Source organism: Barbus barbus (assembly GCF_936440315.1).
Source record: "Barbus barbus genome assembly, chromosome: 25".
Lineage (NCBI taxonomy): Eukaryota > Metazoa > Chordata > Actinopteri > Cypriniformes > Cyprinidae > Barbus > Barbus barbus.
Window position 1 is genome coordinate 25,807,654 of NC_136753.1, and position 22,434 is coordinate 25,830,087.

The window sequence follows — 22,434 nt, forward strand, 5'->3', positions numbered from 1 at the left end:
TTAAAAATAGGCCTATCGATATATATACATATATATATCGATAGGCCTATTTTTAAAAAACAGGAATATATATATATACCTATATATATATATATATATATATATATATATATATAGTCCTGTTTTTAAAACCCTATTATATATTATAATTACAATATAAACTTTTTAATATTTTAACATGAAAACACATATATTAATACTATTTTAAAATATTAAAAAGTTTATATTAAAGTATAAAAATATATATATTAAATATAAAGGTTATATTAAATTATAAAAAGGTTTATGTTAGTAGTAAAAGTATTTATATAAAAAGTTTAAAAAGGTTTTTTTGTGTGTGTGTGTGTTTTTGTGTGTGCATCTGCCGAGATCTGCAGATGCACACACAAAATACATTGTTTTGCCATTTTCAAAATTGCTTTCAGGCATTATGTTGAACCTACAGTGTAATTTACAACGCCTTCATGATGTGGTCAGACATTCAGGGTATTCATTATTGAGTCTCTTTCATAAGGTTTGTCTCACTACACAATACATCAGTCACAATCACTGTCATCTCATTGGTGAGAGGATGCATTGTCTGCCGGTTTGAGGTCAAACTCAGGACATGCTGAGATAATCTTTCGCACATTTTCAGGAGAGACTGTCGTTTTACTATATTTATTCAAACCCATGAGTGTTTGTGTATTTTTACATGTAAACCCCAGCCTATATATTATACATAATTTATACAGTTTGACTATATTTATTTTGGTAGTAGTCTTTGACCTTCCCTGTTTTTGTATAAACTTTAAAATGTTTTAATGCAATGATGTCAAAACACAAGTTGCACCAAACAAAGAAGAGATCAACCTATCTCTCAAAGTACAATGACCATCTAAGGTTTATAAAACATAACGAAGTTTGAGTAACCCTACAGGCTTTGACCATCATCTGAGTTCAGGATTATACAGCCGGCAAAATATGAATATGGTTTTACATACATAAAATGCTTATATGAATCAAGTAAACCCTTCGATGAACGGCCTTCTATAAAGCTGCAATAAAATCAGGATATTTAATATATGAGCAATTAATTATGTTACTTTAATTTAAACATCATAGAGTAAGATTATAAGAGCAGTGCGCCCTCTAGTGATAAAATATGTATGCTACAAACACGTGTCCTTTCAATATTGTACAACAACGGACCAAATGGCAAGTAAAACTGAGTTACATGACATCTGGAATCTTATTTCTGCACACACACACACACACACACACACACACACACACACACACACACGCACACACACACTCATTCATATTATTACAGAAGAGAATGGCAACATTAAATAGGCCTACTGCCCTCATCCATTGTAGATTTGGGAATGAACCACTAGAGGGCGACTGTTGTTTGTTTTTGAATTGGTCTATTTACTGTACACCTTATCACTTTTAATACCTTAATTCACTGTTATCTCTCGATTAAGACTGAGACTTTTATGTGAATGTAATTAGGGAATCTTCAGCCTTTCTGAAGACGATAAATCCTACACTGTAGTACGCACATGGAGGGGCGGCCGTGGCCTTGTTTGGAATCTCCACGGTGTGTCAGTACCATCCACAGTTCATTAATCTCGTTAATATTCTTGGTGAATTAAACAAAAGGGGCTCTTTTGGATTTGTCACAGCAGACTCTCCACAGGGAGCTGTCCTACAAACAATTAGAGACACGCTTGTTTGTTCCATTAACATGAGCGTGAGGAAAATTCTTGAGTACACAGAGCTGTTTGAAATAACTGTTGGCCACACAACATCGTCTTCTAATGAGGGCAAATTGTTGTGTGAAAGTGACTTTGTTTGAAATTATGACCCTTTTATTTGACCCGCACTATATCGCTAAACAAACACGTGTTGATGAAGGACCTCATGGGTGATGTGACACATAAACCTAAAAATCTTGTTGATTATTCCACCCGAACTTTGCTGTCTGACCTTGCAGACCTGTGGCTTTCAGGCTTCCAGACATGACCTCATCATTTGGCCATGCACCTGACCTTTGGCATGTGGTCTCCCTCTGTTTACACAATCAAACCTGAGGTGGGTCTCACAGGCCGCGATCCATCTGTTTTTTTAAGACTTCCACATGCTGTCTAAACAAATGTATTCAAAGTCTGATTGGAGTGACACACCTGTTTCTGGTTGTAAGAATTGCTTTTTAACGATTTTCATTCTCAAGGCCAGTTCTCTTGGCATCACATGGAAGCTTCTGGAAGGGGAACATCTAATGCATTCCAGCGTAGGTCCGTTTCCATGTGTGTCAGGCACATCTGTTGAAACGTGAGGTCGGTCCCGCCAACAGTTTCAACAAACTTTCCGGCTTACTGAAAGTGTCTGACAAAATTTGCCCCAACCGTTTAGTTTCTCTGCCACATGGCTGGAGGTCTTGTCTGAGTCACGGATTTTTTTAACATCAAAACCAGAAAAAAAAAAACTAATTCCCGAAAACTGAGGCTGTTCTGTAAAGTTCAATGGCTTTTTTGGGTTTACAGCGCAATGGAAATATTTAAAAGAATATTCTTGACTTGGCATGCTGTCGATGACCACAGAAAATAATCTGGACAATGTGAAATATTTACACTGGATGCCTAGTGGGCCAGCATTTAAAAGCAAAAAAATAAATAAAGTTCACTTATGTTATAACTTAAGTTTATTTGACTTGTAAAATTTATCTACTTTTCTAGGTCGATAAACCTCTGGTTCTTCTGGTTTCCTTGCATGTTTTCTTGGTATTCTTGAGCAAATACCATGTGAAGGTAACTGAGTTTAACTTCTTTTAGTTGGTTGATAAGCAATTCTATTTAACCATTTAGTGTTTCATGCACGTAGCATGTAATGTTTGGGTGTTTTTTTCCCTCCAAAAAAGAAGGTCATACAGCATTAGAATAAATCTAGCGTAACTAAAAAATGACTGTATTTTTTCATATTACTGCATGCTTGTCTAGGCTTCAGTAAGTGCTCTGTGGGAAAAAAAAAACTTTTTCATATTTATCTTTCATGTCAAATTATTTTCTGTGGTAACCAAATGCTGTCGAAAGAGCTTAGGTCAACATGAAACAGATTTGTTTTACCATTTCCAAACCATGTTTCAGAGTCAAGATATTTAACAAGAACATGTAGGCCAGTAGACGTCTGTAAGAAGTCCCTAAGGTTAAGAAAACCCTTGACAATACACTTCTTGCAACTGGGCCCAGCACTTTTTAAACCATTGGTGACTGACTGACAAGCTGTCTGTGGAAATTTGTTGACAAGTGATTGGAGGGGCCCTCCACATGGACATCAGCCAAAACTAAAAGTCATTCAGTCATTTTTTTTTCTTTGGAATAATGTCCACCAATCAATAATACCAGGAGCATGTTTTAGTTTGTAAATTAGGTTACTTTTAAAGTCACATTGACAATAAGTTCATCCAAAAGTGAAATTTCTGTCATCATTTGCTCACTCTCATGTCGTTCCAAACCCGTATGACTTTATTGCTTCTACAGAACCAAAAAAATGACAAAAGGTCAATGCAATTATAATGAACAGAGACTGAGATTTTCAAATACGAGTAAATGATGACAGACTTTTAATTTTAAGTTGTATTTAAGTCAAAAATTTTATTTAAAATGACCTAATTTCCTAATAGGCACAAAATAAACTAGACAATAATGATGCGGTTTAATAAATAACAATTACCACACACAACAATGTATGTACATGTTCTCGTACTGCTGCAAAAGATAACAATTATCTTAAGACAGAAATGCTTAAAAAAAGAACTGAAAAAGTCCATTGTAGTGTCCTATGACAAAAAACACATCATATGTATCCTCCTTAGATGGTCTGTTTTATGTCAGAAGTTGTCATTAATGGTTTGCACAAGGAAAATGTCCACCATCACAAAGAGGAATATGAGTTTGATATCATAAAGCCGGCACTGGCATGTTGAAAAGCAGCCAGTTTGTTATTGTCTCCAAGACTTTCGGCTCAGCACACACACACAAGCTACATCGATTCTTATGAGTCTCCACGCCACCAGGTTCTTGAATGAAGTCAGCGCTCGCACAAACGTGTGTGAATTGGTACAGTACGAGTTCCAATGGCGTGCATCGATGCCCAAACACCCGGATCCCCCGGTCCGCCCGCTGCTGCACGTCGTCTCAAAAAAGTACTGCTTTTTCTTGGAGTTGTTGATGATTACGTCGGGCAAGACGGTGACCTCATTGCCCGAGATGTCCGTAGCTTTGGTTTTATTTCCCTCCCAAGTACTAACGCTCTCGCAGACGGAGTAAACTCCGCGGTGTTGAGGCGCCCCTGCTTTTCTCTTCGTCCTGCTCCTCGTCTGGTGCCCAGCGGGCTCTGAGTCGGGGGGCTGTTCACTGAACAGAACGCGGGGTGAGCGGTACCGTCTCTTGTTGAAGAGTTTAGGATCCACGGTCGGCACAGGGTTGGCCGTGACATCATGCTGTCCGTGGTCGGTGTTTTGTGGACAGATGTCACCTGGGCGCTGGGCAAACATCTGGCTGCAGGACAAGAGCAGCAGGGCTAGCATGGACCACCGCATGGGCTCAATGTGACCTGAGTATGGCACAGATTAATATTAGCTTTTATCACACAGAGTAACATACAAACAAATATGATGGCAGATTTCTTTAGATTTTCTCCTGCATAGCGATGCACAGACACTTTGGCTAATAAAAGGTATACAGCCAAAAAATGGTAGATAAACAATATGATGGTTGAAAAAAAGCTCAATAAAGCTCCAAACTTTTTTTTGGAGCTTTATTGAGTTTAACTCAGTTTAACTTCTTTTTTCTAATATACATTTTACACACACACACACACACACACATACATATACATATACATTTTACACACACACACACACATACATATACATATATATATATATATATATGAAGAGTTTATTTGCAAAAACAGATAACTCTGTTTTCAACAATTTTCAAAAACCATATGTTTTCATTGTGCTTTCCAATTAATATTAATCATACTGCAGTCGGTTTATTTTGATTAGGTTAAAAATAACTAACAAATACAGCTAACTAACACAATAAAACAATTAAAACATGATAACATAATAAAAAACATGATTTTTGAAAATTAAAAAAAAAGAGTTATCTGTTTTTGCAAATAAACTTCATATATATATAAAGTCTTTTAATATAATATAAATATTAAATATTATATTTGTATATATAAAATATTTTCAGATGCCGATGGTCATATGCTCACACCTAATCTACTTTCTGATAACATTATTAATGATACATTATAGTGGATATATAAAACCTAGTTAAACATAATAAATATTTGAACAAAAATACTCAAGAGAATGTTTTATAGTCTCTTCAACTGGATATTTTGACATTATTGTAGTACAGTGATATCAGATTGGTACCATAATATCGAATGATTACCATATCTATAAATATTCAAATTTCACTATAAATCTTTAGCATTAGCTGTACACTCCAAAACCATGGTAGTACCATGGTACCGTATCCAAATTACTGTCCAATGGACTTTTTGGTACTTTTTGTTGAATCTGGGAGCCAGGACTATATACTATAATTGACAGCTATTCAAACAGTAGAAATCCCTTATATCAGCACAACCTGAACCTCTGCAAACTAGCATAGCATATCTTTGACTTTTTAAAAATAGGTTTATATCTGTGTTTACACAGGTAAACTTGTGCTAAAGAGGAAAAAAAAGTATGTTTACCTGTAAAACGTGTCCAGGTGAACTGTTTTCTCCCGTCTGTCTTTAGCGTAGCTCTCCTGTGCTCCTCATGGTACATGTATCGACCAGCGTGGCATCTTCTGCTTCCAGCTCCTCTGCAGAGAGGTACAGAAAAGTATAAAGCAAGCTGTAATTTCACATAATTACCATTTACTGCATGCGTATTACTCATGCAGCGTTGGATTCTAGTGAATCGATTCATTCACAAAAAAATTATTCACCAGACCCAGCAGGGGAGATATGTTAGATTAGGCCTTTTTTCTGAAGACAAACATCTAAAATTGGCATCTCACTGCCGTCAAGGAAAAACATTTGTTATATTAAAAAGATCTCCTTTTTCTTTCCTACAGGGAGAAACGCCTCATCCGTCCAAATACATTCCTTCCTTTGGTGAAATGCTGGGAGAAAAACGCACATTTCAGACCATGTTTCAGCGGATAAATAACATCTTCTATGAGTGATGTAGTAATCACTGTCAAATTACTACTCGAGCGTGACGTGCGCAGACAAACAAGACAGGCCAAAACCCTAACGTGACACACATCAACTTACACGTCACACCCAAACCACCCGACTGCCACAACATACACAAACCTCCAGTAAATTGCTTTGGATCGCAGCCTTTCTGTGTGGCTTGCGGAGGTGGTCAAGAAATCCTCAGCCACTGACCTCAAACTCATTAGCTGTGATAGAGACAATTTAACACGTTCCGTCTGGCATAGCCGGTATTATCGCGCTGACACAAAGAGCCGAGCCAGGCGGTGCTCTCCTATCAAAACAGTCTGCTTTCATATGGTAACAGTTCCTGGGTGGCAAGTGTTTCACTGTGTAACGTGAGCCCTTCCAAAGCACACATACGCGCGGCCTTATCTACAGCCTCCACAGGGCTATGGATTCCAGCGCCTGGAGGGCAGCTTTCTCTAAGCACTCATGTGTGGCAGCGCTCAGGGATGAAGCGTGGCTTTGTGCTGGCCCTGGGCCTGTGGACTAGTTGCCCCTGCGAAGGCAGTATCCGCTTTATTGCAAACTGAAGACTTGTGCTACAGTCTACATTGCTTCACGAGAAGCTGTCACATGGCATTACATAAAATGAGAATCATCGAGGTTTAGGATAAGGTGAAATTGCGGGCATGTTCTGACCTTCCTGCCAAAAAGAAGCTAGTCAGATGAATCTTGTCTTCAAAGTATGAAACATACCTAGATAAAAAACATGGGTTCATTCACAGTGGCAAACAAATTAACTCAACTTAACTGCATATAAATTACAGTGAAGATGCATTATTTTTGTGCAGTTTTTGTCATGTTCAAATATATATTTTACACACACACACACACACACCCACAAAATAGTATATAGTGTGTGTGTGTGTGTGTGAGAGAGAGAGAGAGAGAGACCCTGGACCACAAAGTTATTTTAACTAAGATTTATACATCACCTGAAAGCTGGTTGGTTATGATAGGACAATATTTGGCCGAGATACAACTATTTGAAAATCTGGAATCTGAGGGTGCAAAAAAATAAATAAATCTAAATATTGAGAAAATCGCCTTTGAAATCTCCAAATGAAGTCCTTAGCAATGCATATTACTAATCAAAAATTAAGTTGATATATTTATGGTAGAAAATGTACAAAATATTTTCATCGAACATGATCTTTACTTAATATCCTAATGATTTTTGGCATAAAAGAAAAATCGATAATTTTGACACAACGTGTTGTTGGCTATTGCTACAAATATATCCGTTCTACTTATGACTGGTTTTGTGGTTCAGGGTCTCACACACACACACACACACACATATACATTATATATACATTATATATATATGCACACATTTTTTCTACAATTGATTTATTCTTTAAAAATATAAAATGAATGACCGAATACAATAAATTGTATTATAATTTTTTTTTTACAATTAGCTTTGTCAAAATAGCCCTAGTCTCTTATTTTATGGCTCCAACTCTTTCTTCCATGTAAGTCTACAACATTTTCCACTTGTTTGATCATCTGCCAGGAGAAAATCATAAATCATATATACAGTATTAGTATTAGTAGAGTTGTATAATTACAGAAGGAAATTTGTTAGGATATAAAGAACATTTATTTAGGCCGCTTAGTCACAATGACAAAGCTGGCTGGACAGCAATTAAAATTAATGACTGAAGTATTTCAATGCCACAAATATAGTTTATCAACGTTTCCCTGGCAAATTTATGATTGTTAATACAAACAACCAAGGACCTAATGCACACAAGCACACTCACATACACATGTCATCCAGATGGCTGGCTGTATGAGGTCTGTTATGAGAGAGTGTGAAAGACTTATCGCTGGTGTTATTGACAACAGATGATGATGAATCCAGATGGGGCCATATAATCAGCTCTGGATATAGAACTGGACATTATCATAACATCACATAAACACCCTGTTAGCAATTATACAAAGATTTCCATATCTCATCTCCACTAGACATAAACATACATGTATGACTTACATGTGAAACATGATCAAACCCCTGACCCTAAATTTTAAACTTTGGTGAGTAACACCATTTGTGCTACAGACATAACAGATATCATGCAGCTCACTGACGAGGTGTGCTATTACTTTCCTAATGAAAAAAATCCAGGATTAAAATCCATGCCCAAGTTAGTGTTAGGGTTACATAATTAAAGGAATAGTTAAGTTTGTTTATTCATCGGAACAGATTTGGTGAAATGTAGCATTATATTACTTGCTCATCAATGGATCCTCTGCAGTGAATGGGTGCCGTCAGAATGAGAGTCCAAACACCTGATAAAAATATCACAATAATCCACAAGTAATCCACACCACTCCTGTCTATCAATTAACATCTTTTAAAGTGAAAAGCTGCATGTTTGTAAGAAACAAATTCATTGTTAAGACGTTTTATCTCAAACCGTCTCTTCGGGCCTGTTGTCCTTTCACATCAAAAATCCACCAATATATTCATTTAGAACTGCTATGTACTGTTCTCACTTGCAAACTGTACTTGAGCAGTACGACGTTTTCACTGGAGAAAGTAATGTTATGGATAGAGAACTCATTTTAGCTGGAAGTGACTGTTTGAAGTTTAAAAAAAAAACTCTTAATGATGGTTTTGTTTCTTACAAACACAGATTTTCACTTCATAAGACATTAACCAATGGACTGGAGTGGTGTGGATTATTGTAATGTTTTTATCAGCTGTTTGGACTCATTCTGACGGCACCCATTCACTGCAGAGGATCCATTGCTGAGCAAGTGATGTGATGCTCAATTCTCCAAATTTGTTCTGATGAAGAAACAAACTCTTCTACATCTTGGATGGGCTGAGGGTGAATACAATTTCAGCACATTTTCATTTTTGGGTGAACTATTCCTTTATACATGAGATATACGAGTACAAAACCCCTAAATTAACAGTGAAATAACCTTGAAAATGTGTCAAAAGGAAAACTGAATAACATACTATGGGCACAAGTTTTTATTCAGTTAAAAAGTACAGTTGAATGCACACACCAGTGCTTCTAGTGTTCTCCAAACAGCCACCCAGCAGGTCAACATGATCAAGATGAAGTACCTGCTCTTCCTGTGAGGACAGGTCATCACAGCGGAATGCACACACATCACTTCCTCTGTCAGAGTGAGTAGTCAGAGGCTGTATGTGTGTGGTACAGTGTAAGGCTCAGGCTATTGTATCAGACAGGTGCTCAGGCCTCTCCCAGGACCGCCTAAAACGGTTACATTTTGTTTCTTTGCAGTGATGAACAGATATGACAGTTAAAGTTTAGTCAAGTCAAAATCTATTTATCCAGTTTATACAAGTTCCAGAGAATAATATAAAAGAGAATCAAAAGAAGTAGGGCTCAACAATGAATATATTTTTTTGTTCACTGACAGAGTCAGGCAGCTAGTAACCATTCCTTTAATTTTCGAAAATTATTAATTATTTAATTACATAAATGTCCATTCAAAGATTTGGGTCTGTAGGATTTATTTTTTGGAAGAAATTAATACTTTTATTCAGCAATCAGGTGGCTGAAAGACATACGTTACAAGGCATTTCTGTTTCTTTCTGTTCATCAAAGATAAGAAATGCTTCTTGAATCACCAAATTAGCATTTTAGAATGATTTCTGAAGGCTCATGTGACACTGAAGACAAGTAATGATGCTGAACATTCAGCTTTGACCTATAGAAATAAACTAAAATTGTAATTACATTTGAACAGTTATTTTAAATTGTAATAATATTACTGCTTTTACTATATTTTTGGTTAAAAAAAAAAAAAAAAAAAAAAAATGCAGCCTTAGTTAGCATAAGATACTTTTGAAAATATAAAAAAAAAAAAAAAATTTACTGGTCCAAAATTTTGAATGGTGGTGTAATTATTATATATATATATATGTGTGTGTATGTGCTGGTCATAAAATTTGAACATCATGAAAAAGTTGATTTCAGTAATACCATTCAAAAAGTGAAACTTTTTAGAAACTATATTAGATTCATTCATTACACACAGACTGATATATTTCAAATGTTTATTTCCTTTAATTTTGATGATTATAACTGACAACTAATGAAAGTCCCAAATTCAGTATCTCAGAAAATTAGAATATCAATCAATTAAAAATTTATTTTTAGAAATGTTGGCCAACTGAAAAGTATGAGCATGAAAAGTATGAGCATGTACAGCACTCAATATTTAGTTGGGGCTCCTTTGGCCTGGATTACTGCAGCAATGCGGCGTGGCATGGAGTCGATCAGTCTGTGGCACTGCTCAGGTGTTATGAGAGCCCATGTTGCTCTGATAGTGGCCTTCAGCTCTTCTGAATTGTTGGGTTTGGCGTATTGCATCTTCCTCTTCACAATACCCCATAGGTTTTCTATGGGGTTAAGGTCAGGCGAGTTTGCTGGCCAATCAAGAACAGGGAGACCATGGTCCTTAAACCAGGTACTGGTAGCTTTGGCAGTGTGTGCAGGTGCCAAGTCCTGTTGGAAAATGAAATCTGCATCTCCATAAAGTTGGTCAGCAGCAGGAAGCATGAAGTGCTCTAAAACCTCCTGGTAGACGGCTGCGTTGACCTTGGACCTCAGAAAACACAATGGACCAACACCAGCAGATGACATGGCACCCCAAACCATCAATGACTGTGGAAACTTTACACTGGACCTCAAGCAACATGGATTCTGTGCCTCTCCTCTCTTCCTCCAGACTCTGGGACCTTGATTTCCAAAGGAAATGCAAAATTTACTTTCATCAGAGAACATAACTTTGGACCACTCAGCAGCAGTCCAGTCAAGACGCTTCTGACGCTCTCTCTTGAATTTGGGACTTTCATTAGTTGTCAGTTATAATCATCAAAATTAAAGGAAATAAACATTTGAAATCTGAATCTAATATACAAGTTTCACTTTTTGAATGGTATTACTGAAATAAATAACTTTTTCATGATATTCTAATTTTGACCAGCACCTGTATGTATGTATGTATGTATATATATATATATATATATATATATATATATATATATATATTTTTTTTTCCATTGAATATTAACAGAAACTATTTACAACTAACAATTTATTAAAATATTTATTGGAATTGACATTATAATTTACATAATGAAAACTATTGCAACATTGGCTGTAATGTAACTGTTGCAGCTGTAAATTTCTAAATGCACTTTTGCTGAAAAATGAGGACATACATTCCAAAACATTGCTCATTTGTTTATAACTTTTGACCAATGCTAAATGATGCTTCCAAGACTATCACAAATCATTTAGACTGAACCTAATCCAAATCAGCCAACCAAATAATGTTACTATGGAGTTGTTGTAAATTCACAACAACACTATTCAATACATCACAGTAAAGCAAATGTGTATGTTTGCATAAAACAACCAGTGATTTAAAAAATAGATAAGTGCAGATAATGCAGTGCATAATTCAAAATGTGTGTAAAACACCCTGTGAAATATCAATAAGGATTTATTTCCTTCATATTAACACAATACATTGTACCCTATTTTTACAGACTTAGAGAGAAGATAGCAAAACACAGCCCTGGTCTCTCTCAAGATATCAGTCTTGTTGATTCCCTGTTAATCTATAGATTAAAGTTCAAAATTAACCTAAGAGCAGTTCCAAAGAATACTACAACATGTATATAAAAGTCAAAACAATAAAAACAGACATTCAGTAGCAAATGACATCTATAAAAATGTCAGTCACTCATTAACGGCTGTTGGATTGGTAGATATGTTTTCAGTGCATAAAATTAACACGTGGGTGAACAGCAAATGCATTTCAAACACATCAATGGTCTCATAATGAGCATCTTCTGTTTCCTCTCCAAAAACACAACTGAGACTCTCTTTTGTTTTCAGAGTAAAGAAAACAGGTTGACTTTTCCCACAAGAGAAAGAGTCTGAGTGCTGAAATGTGAAGACATCAATGTAAAATATTACTCTGATCTCCCAAGCATAAATCCAGATCTCCTCCGCACTTCTCCAAACCACCAGCTGTGTAATTTAACTATTTCTACAAATACCCTCAATGAGAAACAGAAGTTACATCATTTACTTGGACAACAATGGGAGCGCTGGCACTTGGGACAGCCCTGTGTGGAGGCCCCCCTCGCTGTGTTATGAGTTATGGCTGATTTTTAGAAGCCACATCTAAGCAACAAAGACTGCAGGACAGAGAGGCGGACTAAATGTATTTACAAAAAACTACAACTATGCTCTAATGTTGATTCACATGCACAACAGGCAGACACAAATATGTTCTTGACAAGCTTGCTAGATTTGTACTTTCTAAATTAAAAAAAAAAAAAAAAAAAAAAAAACTGAAAAGATCCAAAACCATTTCCACACAAAAGTATGAGAATGCATTTTTTTTAACTGCAAAAAATAACATGACTGAAATCATAACATGTAAGAGTAGAGACTACATTTGATCAACTTTGAGACCATTAAAAAAGTTCATTATAAAGTATGTTTATACAAGTCATTTATATTATGAATGTTTAATTTTTTTCTTCATACACCTGAATTCATTTAGTAACTCACTTGTCTAGATGTAATGCATGTTTTGAACTGAGATTGAGTACACAAATATAAAGGAAGTTAAGGGACTTTTATTCACAAAATTATTTTTGTTGTTTGGATTTCCAATAGCTTAGCATTCAAATGTATGTTTCTATCAGATACTTAAACCTGAAACTACATGATCTTGTTTATTAATTATTATTGTTAATTAATTATGAGTTATTATAACTATTATCTCATTTATTATAAAAAAAAAAAAAGTTTCAGAAAAATGTATTTTTAACATAATGATATTTTTTTCCATATAAGAATCAAATTATAAATCCATCAGAAAAACAAAGCGTCTAAACGCATTTCTATTTTTTCATTTATAGTCCTTTTCTATAACATAAGAAATACTTTACGTCACACATTCTAATGCGTTAGAGCCCTACATGTTTATAAATTTGTTAAAAACTGTTTTTTTAAATTAAAATTTAACAATTTTTACCATATAAGAAACCATTTAAAATGGCACAAAACTCAATTTACAACTTATTACTTATTTAAAAACATTTAAAATTACATAACATTTACATTTTTAGTGGTTATATTAATATTATTATTATAAAAATGTATTTAATTTAACATTATAAACTGTTACCATAAAAGAAACCACTTAAAATGGTCAAATTTAAAATTCATGATTTATGATTTACAAACTCCATGATAACCCTACATTAAATATTTAAAAAATAATAGTATTATTTTCTTGAATTATTTGCAAAAACATTCATATTTTTAATTTAACATCATTATCATTTACATTATTTCAATTCCATCAGATACTATTTCACAACTGAGACCTGATTACCATGCATGATGTCACTTCGTATGGGCGTGGCCTAATCAAATTGTAGAAGGTGCCAAAGACATGGAGTAGAACAAGGATTTACCTCATAAGGAAAACAAATACATGGCAAATGCTTTTGTGTGGGAATCCATTCAAATACTTCACCAGCGCCTTGTCTTATAAATCATGTTGTTTTAGTACATTTGCGTGCGCTAACTGACAGTCATCTCTCTAACCGACAACTATAATTGAGTGAAAAAAATGCATTCATTGTGAGTTGATCAAAGGTATCACTGCACTGCATTGATGCTCCTGGCCAAGAGAATGCTTCTGTAGGATTGCAAGCTGTTGGCTAGCCTGAGATTTTCCCTTGTTTGCCCTCTGGACGTTATTTTGCAGAAGCGGTCTTAAAAAGCATAATAGCAGGCAATTTAGACCAGCTGTCAACGGTCCAATTTTCTCGACACCCTTCCTGTTTCTCTGTGTAGAGGTGTAAGCTTGCCAAGTAAAGAATTACAGCTATTGAGTAACTGTAGGAAAAAAAAAAAAAAAAAAAAAAAAAAACGCAAGCATGAAGGCAAAGATACCTAAATCTGACAGCTTCTGTCAGGCTATTTCAATCTATAACAGATGTGCTAGATCTTCTGACCAGAATCAGGAGGTCTTTTAGGAACAAGCTGAAATATTTCCCTTTGAGTAGCATGAATTAGAGACTCTGCACATCACTTCAAGGCCTTATTGTTTTCTATTTGTCAACATACAGGACTTAAGTAGGTTATAATTTATTAATCCAAGCCGCTAATGTATTAAATGCACAACATTCTTGTTGGTATAATACAGATCACAAATTTCAGGCTTTTTCATCTGTTAAAATATGCTAAATGCAATCACTTAAAGGAATAGTTAATCATAGTGTTACGGAAGCAGACGGACACACGGGAATATAAGAAGGTAAGGTTTACTGTACAGTGAGTTGGTTCAAGGGAATACCAGGAATGGTGACAATGGCAGAGATCTTGAAGAGTGACAATACTTAGGCTGGATTGCGTGGTTTGTTGACAGGAGCTCGTGGATAGCTGAACGCCACACACCTCGACGCTTTGTCGTGACTTGAAGGAACTGACAGACAGGGATCCAGGACACGGAGGACAACACTCGGAGAAAGAACAAGAGGTAAGTTCACAGGCAGGGTAGCAACAGGTAAGTATCAGCATATACTTGCGTCGAGTCCACTTCGTTGGAACAAGACCGGACATTTGACTGAGGTGAGGTGTGTGGCTTTATAGTGGTGCTTGATGAAGTGATGATGCTGTTCAGGTGTGCTGATTAGAACTCGGGTGATGACGTGCGTTGTGATTGGCTGGGGTGAAAGCCTGGCCGATCTGTGACACATAGTGTCATCATTTTCTCAACTTTATGTCACTCCAAACCTGTACGAGTTTCTTTCTTATGTTGAACATAAAATAAGATATTTTGAAGAATGCTGGTAATCACACAGTTGATGACTTCCATAGTATATTTTTATTCCCCATGAGGGTGAGTAAATGTCATTTAAAAGCCTTCACATTAATATTTATTCATTTAGCAGATATAGATATCTATGGAAGTTTGTTCCTGCCATGCGGAAAAGACTTCATTGAATTTTTTTTTTTCGCAATTCTTACTTTTTTCTCAGAATTCTGAATTTAAATCTCACAATTCTTTTTTGTTTCCACCATGGAATAAAAATTAAAGTAACTGTGACTTTTTATCTCACAATTCTGACTTTTTTCTTGCAATTCTGAGAATTGTTTTTCCATGGTTGAAACAAAAAAGAATTGTGACATGTAAAAAAGCCAGAATTCCAAGATGTAAACTCAGAATTCTGAGTTAAATTTGAGATGTAAACTAAGAATTCTTAGAAAAAAAAAAACTCTGAATTGTGATATTTAAAAAAAAAAATCACAATTTTTTATTTTTATTTCCATAGTGGAAAGAGGATTCCATATTTATCCAAAACAACTTACAAATGAATGCAGAAATACATGTGAACAATGATTGCATTTTCTGAATCTGAATGTTTTAGCCCAAATAGTTCAGTGTCTCGTCTTTGAAAGCAGTGCAGAAAACCTTTGCCAGGACAAAAGACATACAGTATTTACATTGTTTCAACACTTTTGGCAGGTGAGGAGTGACTTTACAAGCAAGCCTGAATAAGGCTCTGGATGCCAGTAAAAGAGCGAAATGACATCAGGAACAGTTAAGTATGAATTGTTAACAGTCCTGAAATAAACACTTGGACATTCTAACCCTTGCAGTCACGAAAACAGCTCTCTCCATGGCTGGAGAACACAGACACGAACGGTATTTAAAGAAGGTGCTGCAGCACACGGGTTTCACCTGGACAGTCTCATCACTCGCTTTAAACCATGTTTGGTATCTGCTGTGACAGGGTATATATGGACTGATGCTTCTTTAGACTAATTATCATGGGTGGAGAACAGCAACTGTTTTGGAATGCAGACTTGATTCCTCTGGTCTTAGGGATTTGTGAGATTTGGCCTCATACTTGTTTATGGCTACACTCGAAATACACCTCTTGGGAGCCAATTCCACTGCACGTGAACTAAAAGACATTTCTGCATTATCTCTAAGCTGTCAAACTGTTTAAGACCATATCATTTGGTCTGTGCAAAAATCTATACAAGTTTTGCCCCTCTTTTATTGAGGGATTTTAATTTAAATTGTTTTAATTTATATATAACATAAAATAATGTCATTTAGATAGATAGATGATAGATAGATAGATAGATAGATAGATAGATAGATAGATAGATAGATAGATAGATAGATAGATAGATAGATAGATAGATAGATAGATAGATAGATAGATAGATAGATCAAAAATACAGACATCAAAGTGAAGTTTCTTCACCCCTGACAACAGAGTGAATAGTAAAGTTATATCATCTATCAACAAGTCATGAGTGAAAACCCATTTGGAAAAAAATAAGGGCTGAGGATGTTGTGAATCTGTCATGATCAAACAGCCCGGCTTTGCTTTGTGGTGCGCAAACCCTGAGCCCGAGGCAGCGTGGTGTTAGTGCTCCTCTGGCCAATCCCTGCTCATGTTTTCTTCACAGCCCAGTTCCTCCCAGATGTTCTGATTTACACTGGGCTTCATGGTGGATGTATACAACTGTCCTCAGCTGCTCTAAATATTGAAATTTGTTCCAATGTTAGGATGGTGAAAATAAATCCTTGTCACATTGGAAAAGATCATTCTTCCACAAGCAAAATAAAAAGGTGCTGTAAGTGATTTCAGTCTTGCTAACTTCTGTCATCTTGCGAACTTCAACCACGTTCCCTCTCTCCAAAGACATGTCAGCAAACTAAATGAAAGGTGGTCTGTAATACCTGGAGAAAGCTATTTGTTAGCAATCCCATTCATGTGAATGGCTCGGCTGCTGCATGCCTGTCTGGAAAGTACGTGATTTAAATTTGCCATCTTTGCTCATGGGTTAAACGCCATGTGGCTAATCACTCTGGAGCCACAGGAAATGAAGGCAGGCAATGTTGATTGGTTGATAGCAAGAACACACACCGACTTCAACACTAAGACAAATGTGATTTCTCAGATAAAAGTGCCATGTTCTTCCTAGTGTTCCAAGAAAGCTGCTTACGGCATCTAAAGTTAAAGCAGGAAATGAAAGACCTGTTCATAAGAACTGAAAAACCCCAATGTAAAAGCATTTTATGACAGACGTGTGCGAGAGGTTGTTAAATGCTGTCTTCCTGCAATAAACAACATAATTATCTTGTTATAAAGTGGTATCATTGTTAACCCACAAAAAAATTACTGATTTACAGCCACTAAACAGCCACCTGCCAAGAAGTGTCTGATCAAATTACTGTATTCGCCTACAAAATTGGCTCTTAAAGTGGGAGTGACGACTGGGCGGTGTGACGCTATACACTTCGGATTGTAAAATTTTTTATATAGATACCGTAGTTAAGTGCCAAAAAACAATTTAACAATTTGAGTGGAACCTTTACATTCCATCAAAACTAAATAAAATAAATCAGATTTAATTAGATTATACAAAATATGTATAATCTAAAGTAAAAAAAAACTATTTTTAAGAAGTCTCTTATGTTTACAAAGGGTGCATTCAATTGATAAAAAATACAGTAAAACAGTAAATATTCTGAAATATTACTATAGTTTAAAATAACTGTTTTCTGTTTGAATGTATTTTAATATGCAATTTATATATGTGATGCAAAGCTGAATTTTCAGCATCATTATGATCCTTCAGAAATCATTCTAATAAGCTGATTCACTGCTCTTATTACCATTAATGTTGAAAACAGTTGTGCTGCTAAATATATTTGTGGAAACTGACATAATTGTATCAGGATTCTTTGATAAATAGAAAGATTATCTGAAACAGAATTTTTTTGAAACATATCTGCTGTCACATGCAATCAATTTAATTAATCCTTGCTGAATAAAAGAAATAACTTTTAACTTTTAAACAGCATGGATACATAAATTTTCAAAAGTAAATATACCATTTTTGTTTGTGAATTTCTAGTAAAATATCACTATAATTTGATATATATTTTTACTGTGATTTTACTGTGAAGTAGTCATTTGATCATAGCACCCACCCCTTCCGGGAGTGAATGGTTTGTCTTCCTCAGATATAATGGTCCATTTAATTCTTTCCCTACAGGTGCATTCCACTGACATCATTACCACCGAACAAGACATGACACCGCAATTACAGCAACTACAGTACGAGCTTGTTATGTCAGGTTTGAGAGCTAAACTGCAGGGGAATTAGAAGTTCAAGTCCTTAAACACACAGCTCCCTGAAGCCACAGACTCCACCAGCTTGAAAAGAGCGAACGAGGCTGTCGGCGATCCAAGCCTGAGATAAAGGCCTCCAACACGTTCCTATAGTTTACAGAGCGCGGCATAAAAGGATGTGTCAGAAAATATTTCACGGGCAAACACCTGCATCTCTGGAAACTATTTGGAGGAGAAATAGTAAATATGCTAGATAGTTTACATCAAAAATCAGATTTAGAACGGTATGGGAACTGACGGCATACATTTAGAGCGCTATTTATTAGAGTGCCTTTGAATTGAAACCACGTGTTAGGACACTTTAAAGCTCTGTCTCTGTGGTCTTCAAAGGCAAATTACCCTTGCCTGTTACACTCTTCTTCGCTGATAACTCCCAAGAACACACATGAGTCCCATTTAGCACATGCTTGAAATTTATCATATGCTAAACAAAGTTTTTTCCTTCTGTGCCCCTTCAGTTCTTATTTCAAACACCTCTTGAAACCATTTTGACATCGCAAATCCAGCTGTTAATTTCTATTTAGTCTGAGCCTTGATAATCACCTCTCAGTTCCCCTTCACCTCTCGCTCTCGGGGTATTTGCTTTCACAGATTTTCTCGCCCATTTCTCTTGTTATTCTTCATGTAATCCCTGGCTCAAAGGAGGAAGGCCCAGGGTCGTCACCAATAACCCCCTCAAGGCTGACACCATAAACCCCTCTGAAAAGCCTCGGATGGTTGTGGGAAAGGGGGCAGGTGGACTAAAATCCCAAAGAGAGTGATGTCTTGTGAGGGTCGGTGGCAAGACGGCAAGTCAAGTTTCCCCCCTTTGTTCAGTTCTTGAATTTCAGGCCAAATGGAAATTTTTTCCTTTTGTAAGAACGTGTTGGCAGATGTTGAAATTTGAAAGTTACGGCCAGTTTTAAAGTACCTGACGGGCCTCCATAAATATTTCAAAGCATACGGACAGAAGTTGGGAAGCAGCTTTTGATTTTACAATGTCCACGTACACACCGCAGCTAGTTACTTGTCTTTAGAGTATTTCATTTCCTTATGAACTACTCAGAGTTCAACTTACAAAACTGACAAAAACATTTTCCAACCTAATTTGATCCTTTAAAAAAAAATCTATAAATTATGAAAAATTATGACAAGACTATAAAATAAATTTTACAGTTGAAAAAAAAAGTGTACTTTCTGATAGAAGTCTCATGTGCTCACAAAGGTTGCATTTATTTGACCAAAAATACAATAAAAAAAAATGATTTTGAAAAATATTACTACAATTGAAAATAATTGTTTTCTGTTTTGAACTGTAATTTATTTCTGTGATACAAAACTGAATATTTAGCATTGTTACTCCAGTCTTCAGTGTCACATGATTTACTGTAAATCTTGATTAATTCAATGTATCCTTGATGAATAAAATGATTAATTTCTTTAAAAATATATATTACTTACCCCAAACTTTTGAACAGTAGTGTCTCTTATAGCTGATATAGCGTCAAAAATAGTTACCAACCAACATTTTAAATATTTGGCATATTTCTGTAGGAGATTCTAAACTTTTTGTTGTATAAACTTAAAACAACAAGTTGAGAAAACTCAAAAATCTGCTGAAGTTTGTTGCCTTAAAATTTTAAGTTGGCTCAACTTTTATTTTTTACAGTGTACTGTTGAGTAGGCCAATAGTACAGATCACTTGGCTGTGAGAGGATCAGCTTCTCCTACCCAAACACTGTCCTTTCTAAAAGAAAACTGGCACAAGAACTTGGATCCTCATTAAAGGGCAAAAAGACAACCTGTTGTGTTCAAAATATGAAGCTGGAAGTGTGTCAGGTGTCTGGAGAACATCATGGTGCATGAACCTGGCTTTCTCTGTGGCAATTGACCGGAATAAACATCTGGCTAAACAGCATGAAATGTAAGTTAGTTTAGAGACTTACAGTATACTTAAAGGGATAGTTCACTCAAAAATGATACTTATGTTGTTCCAAACTCTGTGGAACACAAAGGTGAATATTTGAAGAATATCCAGGTCACTCTATTCAATATAATGAAAGTGAGGAGATGCCAAGCTCCAAAATGACAAAAAAGTACCATACAAGTAGTCCATACTATATGACTAGTGCACTATACTAAAAAGTCTACTGAAGAACAGACAGAAATTTACAATAATTTACTTAATATCTAAATATAGGTCAATAATGGCTTTAATTTTAGTCTGTTTTTCACGCAAAGTTATAAAATATAACAGGCAAGTCATATGAACTACTTTTATGATATTTTAATGATACTTTTATGGTGCTTTTCCTTTTAGCTCACAAACCCCAGTTCTCATTCATTATAATAGCATTTATAAATACCTTTTGTGTCCCATGGAAGAAGGAAATGCTATACAGAGCTTGGAATGATGCGAGGGTGAATAAATGAAGACAGAATTTTCATTTTTGTGTGGACTAGTCTTTTAAAAAAAAAAAACAGACCTATAAAACATTTGATAATTTTACACTTTAAAATAATTTTTATGCCATTTTTATTTTATGGCAAGTATACAAGCTGCAAGTCAAAGAGTGCCTCACAAGAATGCTAATGTTTCATGGCTTCCACGTGTATGCTGTACAACACATATTATGCCTTGTAATGACTGGTACTCATGAATCAGTAATGAGTGATGTAGGTAACTGAGATGGCTACAGTCACGTCTGCCTTACAACACAGAGAAAAAATGATGATTAATAAAAACAGGAGAGCGCTGAAAGTTTGTGCACTTACATGATATGAAAAATATGGAAGGTATGTCTGACCTGATGCTACATCCTCAGCAGTGTATGACTGGAGGTAATATGAGTCATGTGTGAGTAGAGGTTTATGCATATGTGTTGCAGCTGAAAGCGCTGCTATGGCCCGTATCGCAATGGTAACCTGATGATCCTGAAGTTTGAAGGGAGTGGAGACCCTTTAAGGCCCCCAAAGATGGGACAAATGGGATTGTTGGTTGCCCCTGAAGACTGTGAATTAAGTTACTCCTATAGGTAGTGTTATAAACTCTCCCACATACAATTACATGCATAAACTCTGGCTCTGAAACTTGCACTTTTTTCTCTATAAAGTATAGAGAGGGATAGAAAATGTTATTAAAAAAAAAAAAAGATTACGTCCAGGTTAGGGTTTATGTCTAAAACTTTAAAGTGGACCACGGTTCAACTAAAAATCTAATTTGTTTTAGCATTTTTATGGGCACAAAGTACTTGTAAAGTATTAAATGCATGCAGTTATCAAACTGTCCTACCTCTCTCCTCCTCCTCCTCTTCTTCACTCTCTATCACTTCAGAAAGTTTATCAGATGATGACTTATATGTATGTTTCAATATTCCACTTTTGTTCCAATGCTTAATCCTGAATGGGGAAACTGGATGCTCTTGTTACCCAGTCTGAAGCAGCTCCTGTTGTTGAGAAATTGATTGCTGTGGTAGTTAGAGCCAGAAGTCCCCTGTCTTAGTGCCTCCTCTGTGGACGGGGAAGCCACAGGTCCTAAAACCTGACAGGTTCAAGCTTTTAGTGTACAATGGGAAGAAAGCCATTTTCACTTCTTAAGGTATGGGAGCCCATTTCTGCTACAAAATAAACAAAAAAAAGGGAAATGCAACTTTTTTATTTCTGAATTCTGACTTTTTCCTCACATTTCTGAGAATTAGATATGAATTCAGAATGGCGAGATACAAACTTGCAATTCTGAGAAAAAAGTCCGAATTTTTTATTCTGTGGTGGAAACAAAAAAGGAATCGCAAGATTTAAATGCAGAATTAAGTGAAAACAAGAATTAAATTTTTTCTGGTTTTTCTAATACTGGAATGTATTAGAATTACCAGTATTTCTGGTAATTAAAAAAAAAAAAAAAATCTGAATTATGA

General features: G+C 35.6%; 1 protein-coding gene across 1 annotated transcript; it reads right to left on the reverse strand.

Moving 5' to 3' along the window:
• Positions 1–3,362: 3,362 nt before the first annotated feature.
• ngfb (nerve growth factor b (beta polypeptide)) lies at positions 3,363–21,991 on the reverse strand. Its single transcript, XM_079377384.1, has 3 exons — positions 21,813–21,991; positions 5,770–5,882; positions 3,363–4,602 (listed from the first exon to the last, which is right to left on the reverse strand). Exons 2-3 carry the CDS (start codon positions 5,843–5,845, stop codon positions 3,989–3,991), a joined length of 690 nt encoding a protein of 229 aa, XP_079233510.1. The 5' UTR covers positions 5,846–5,882; positions 21,813–21,991; the 3' UTR covers positions 3,363–3,988.
• Between the last annotated feature and the right edge of the window lie 443 nt (positions 21,992–22,434).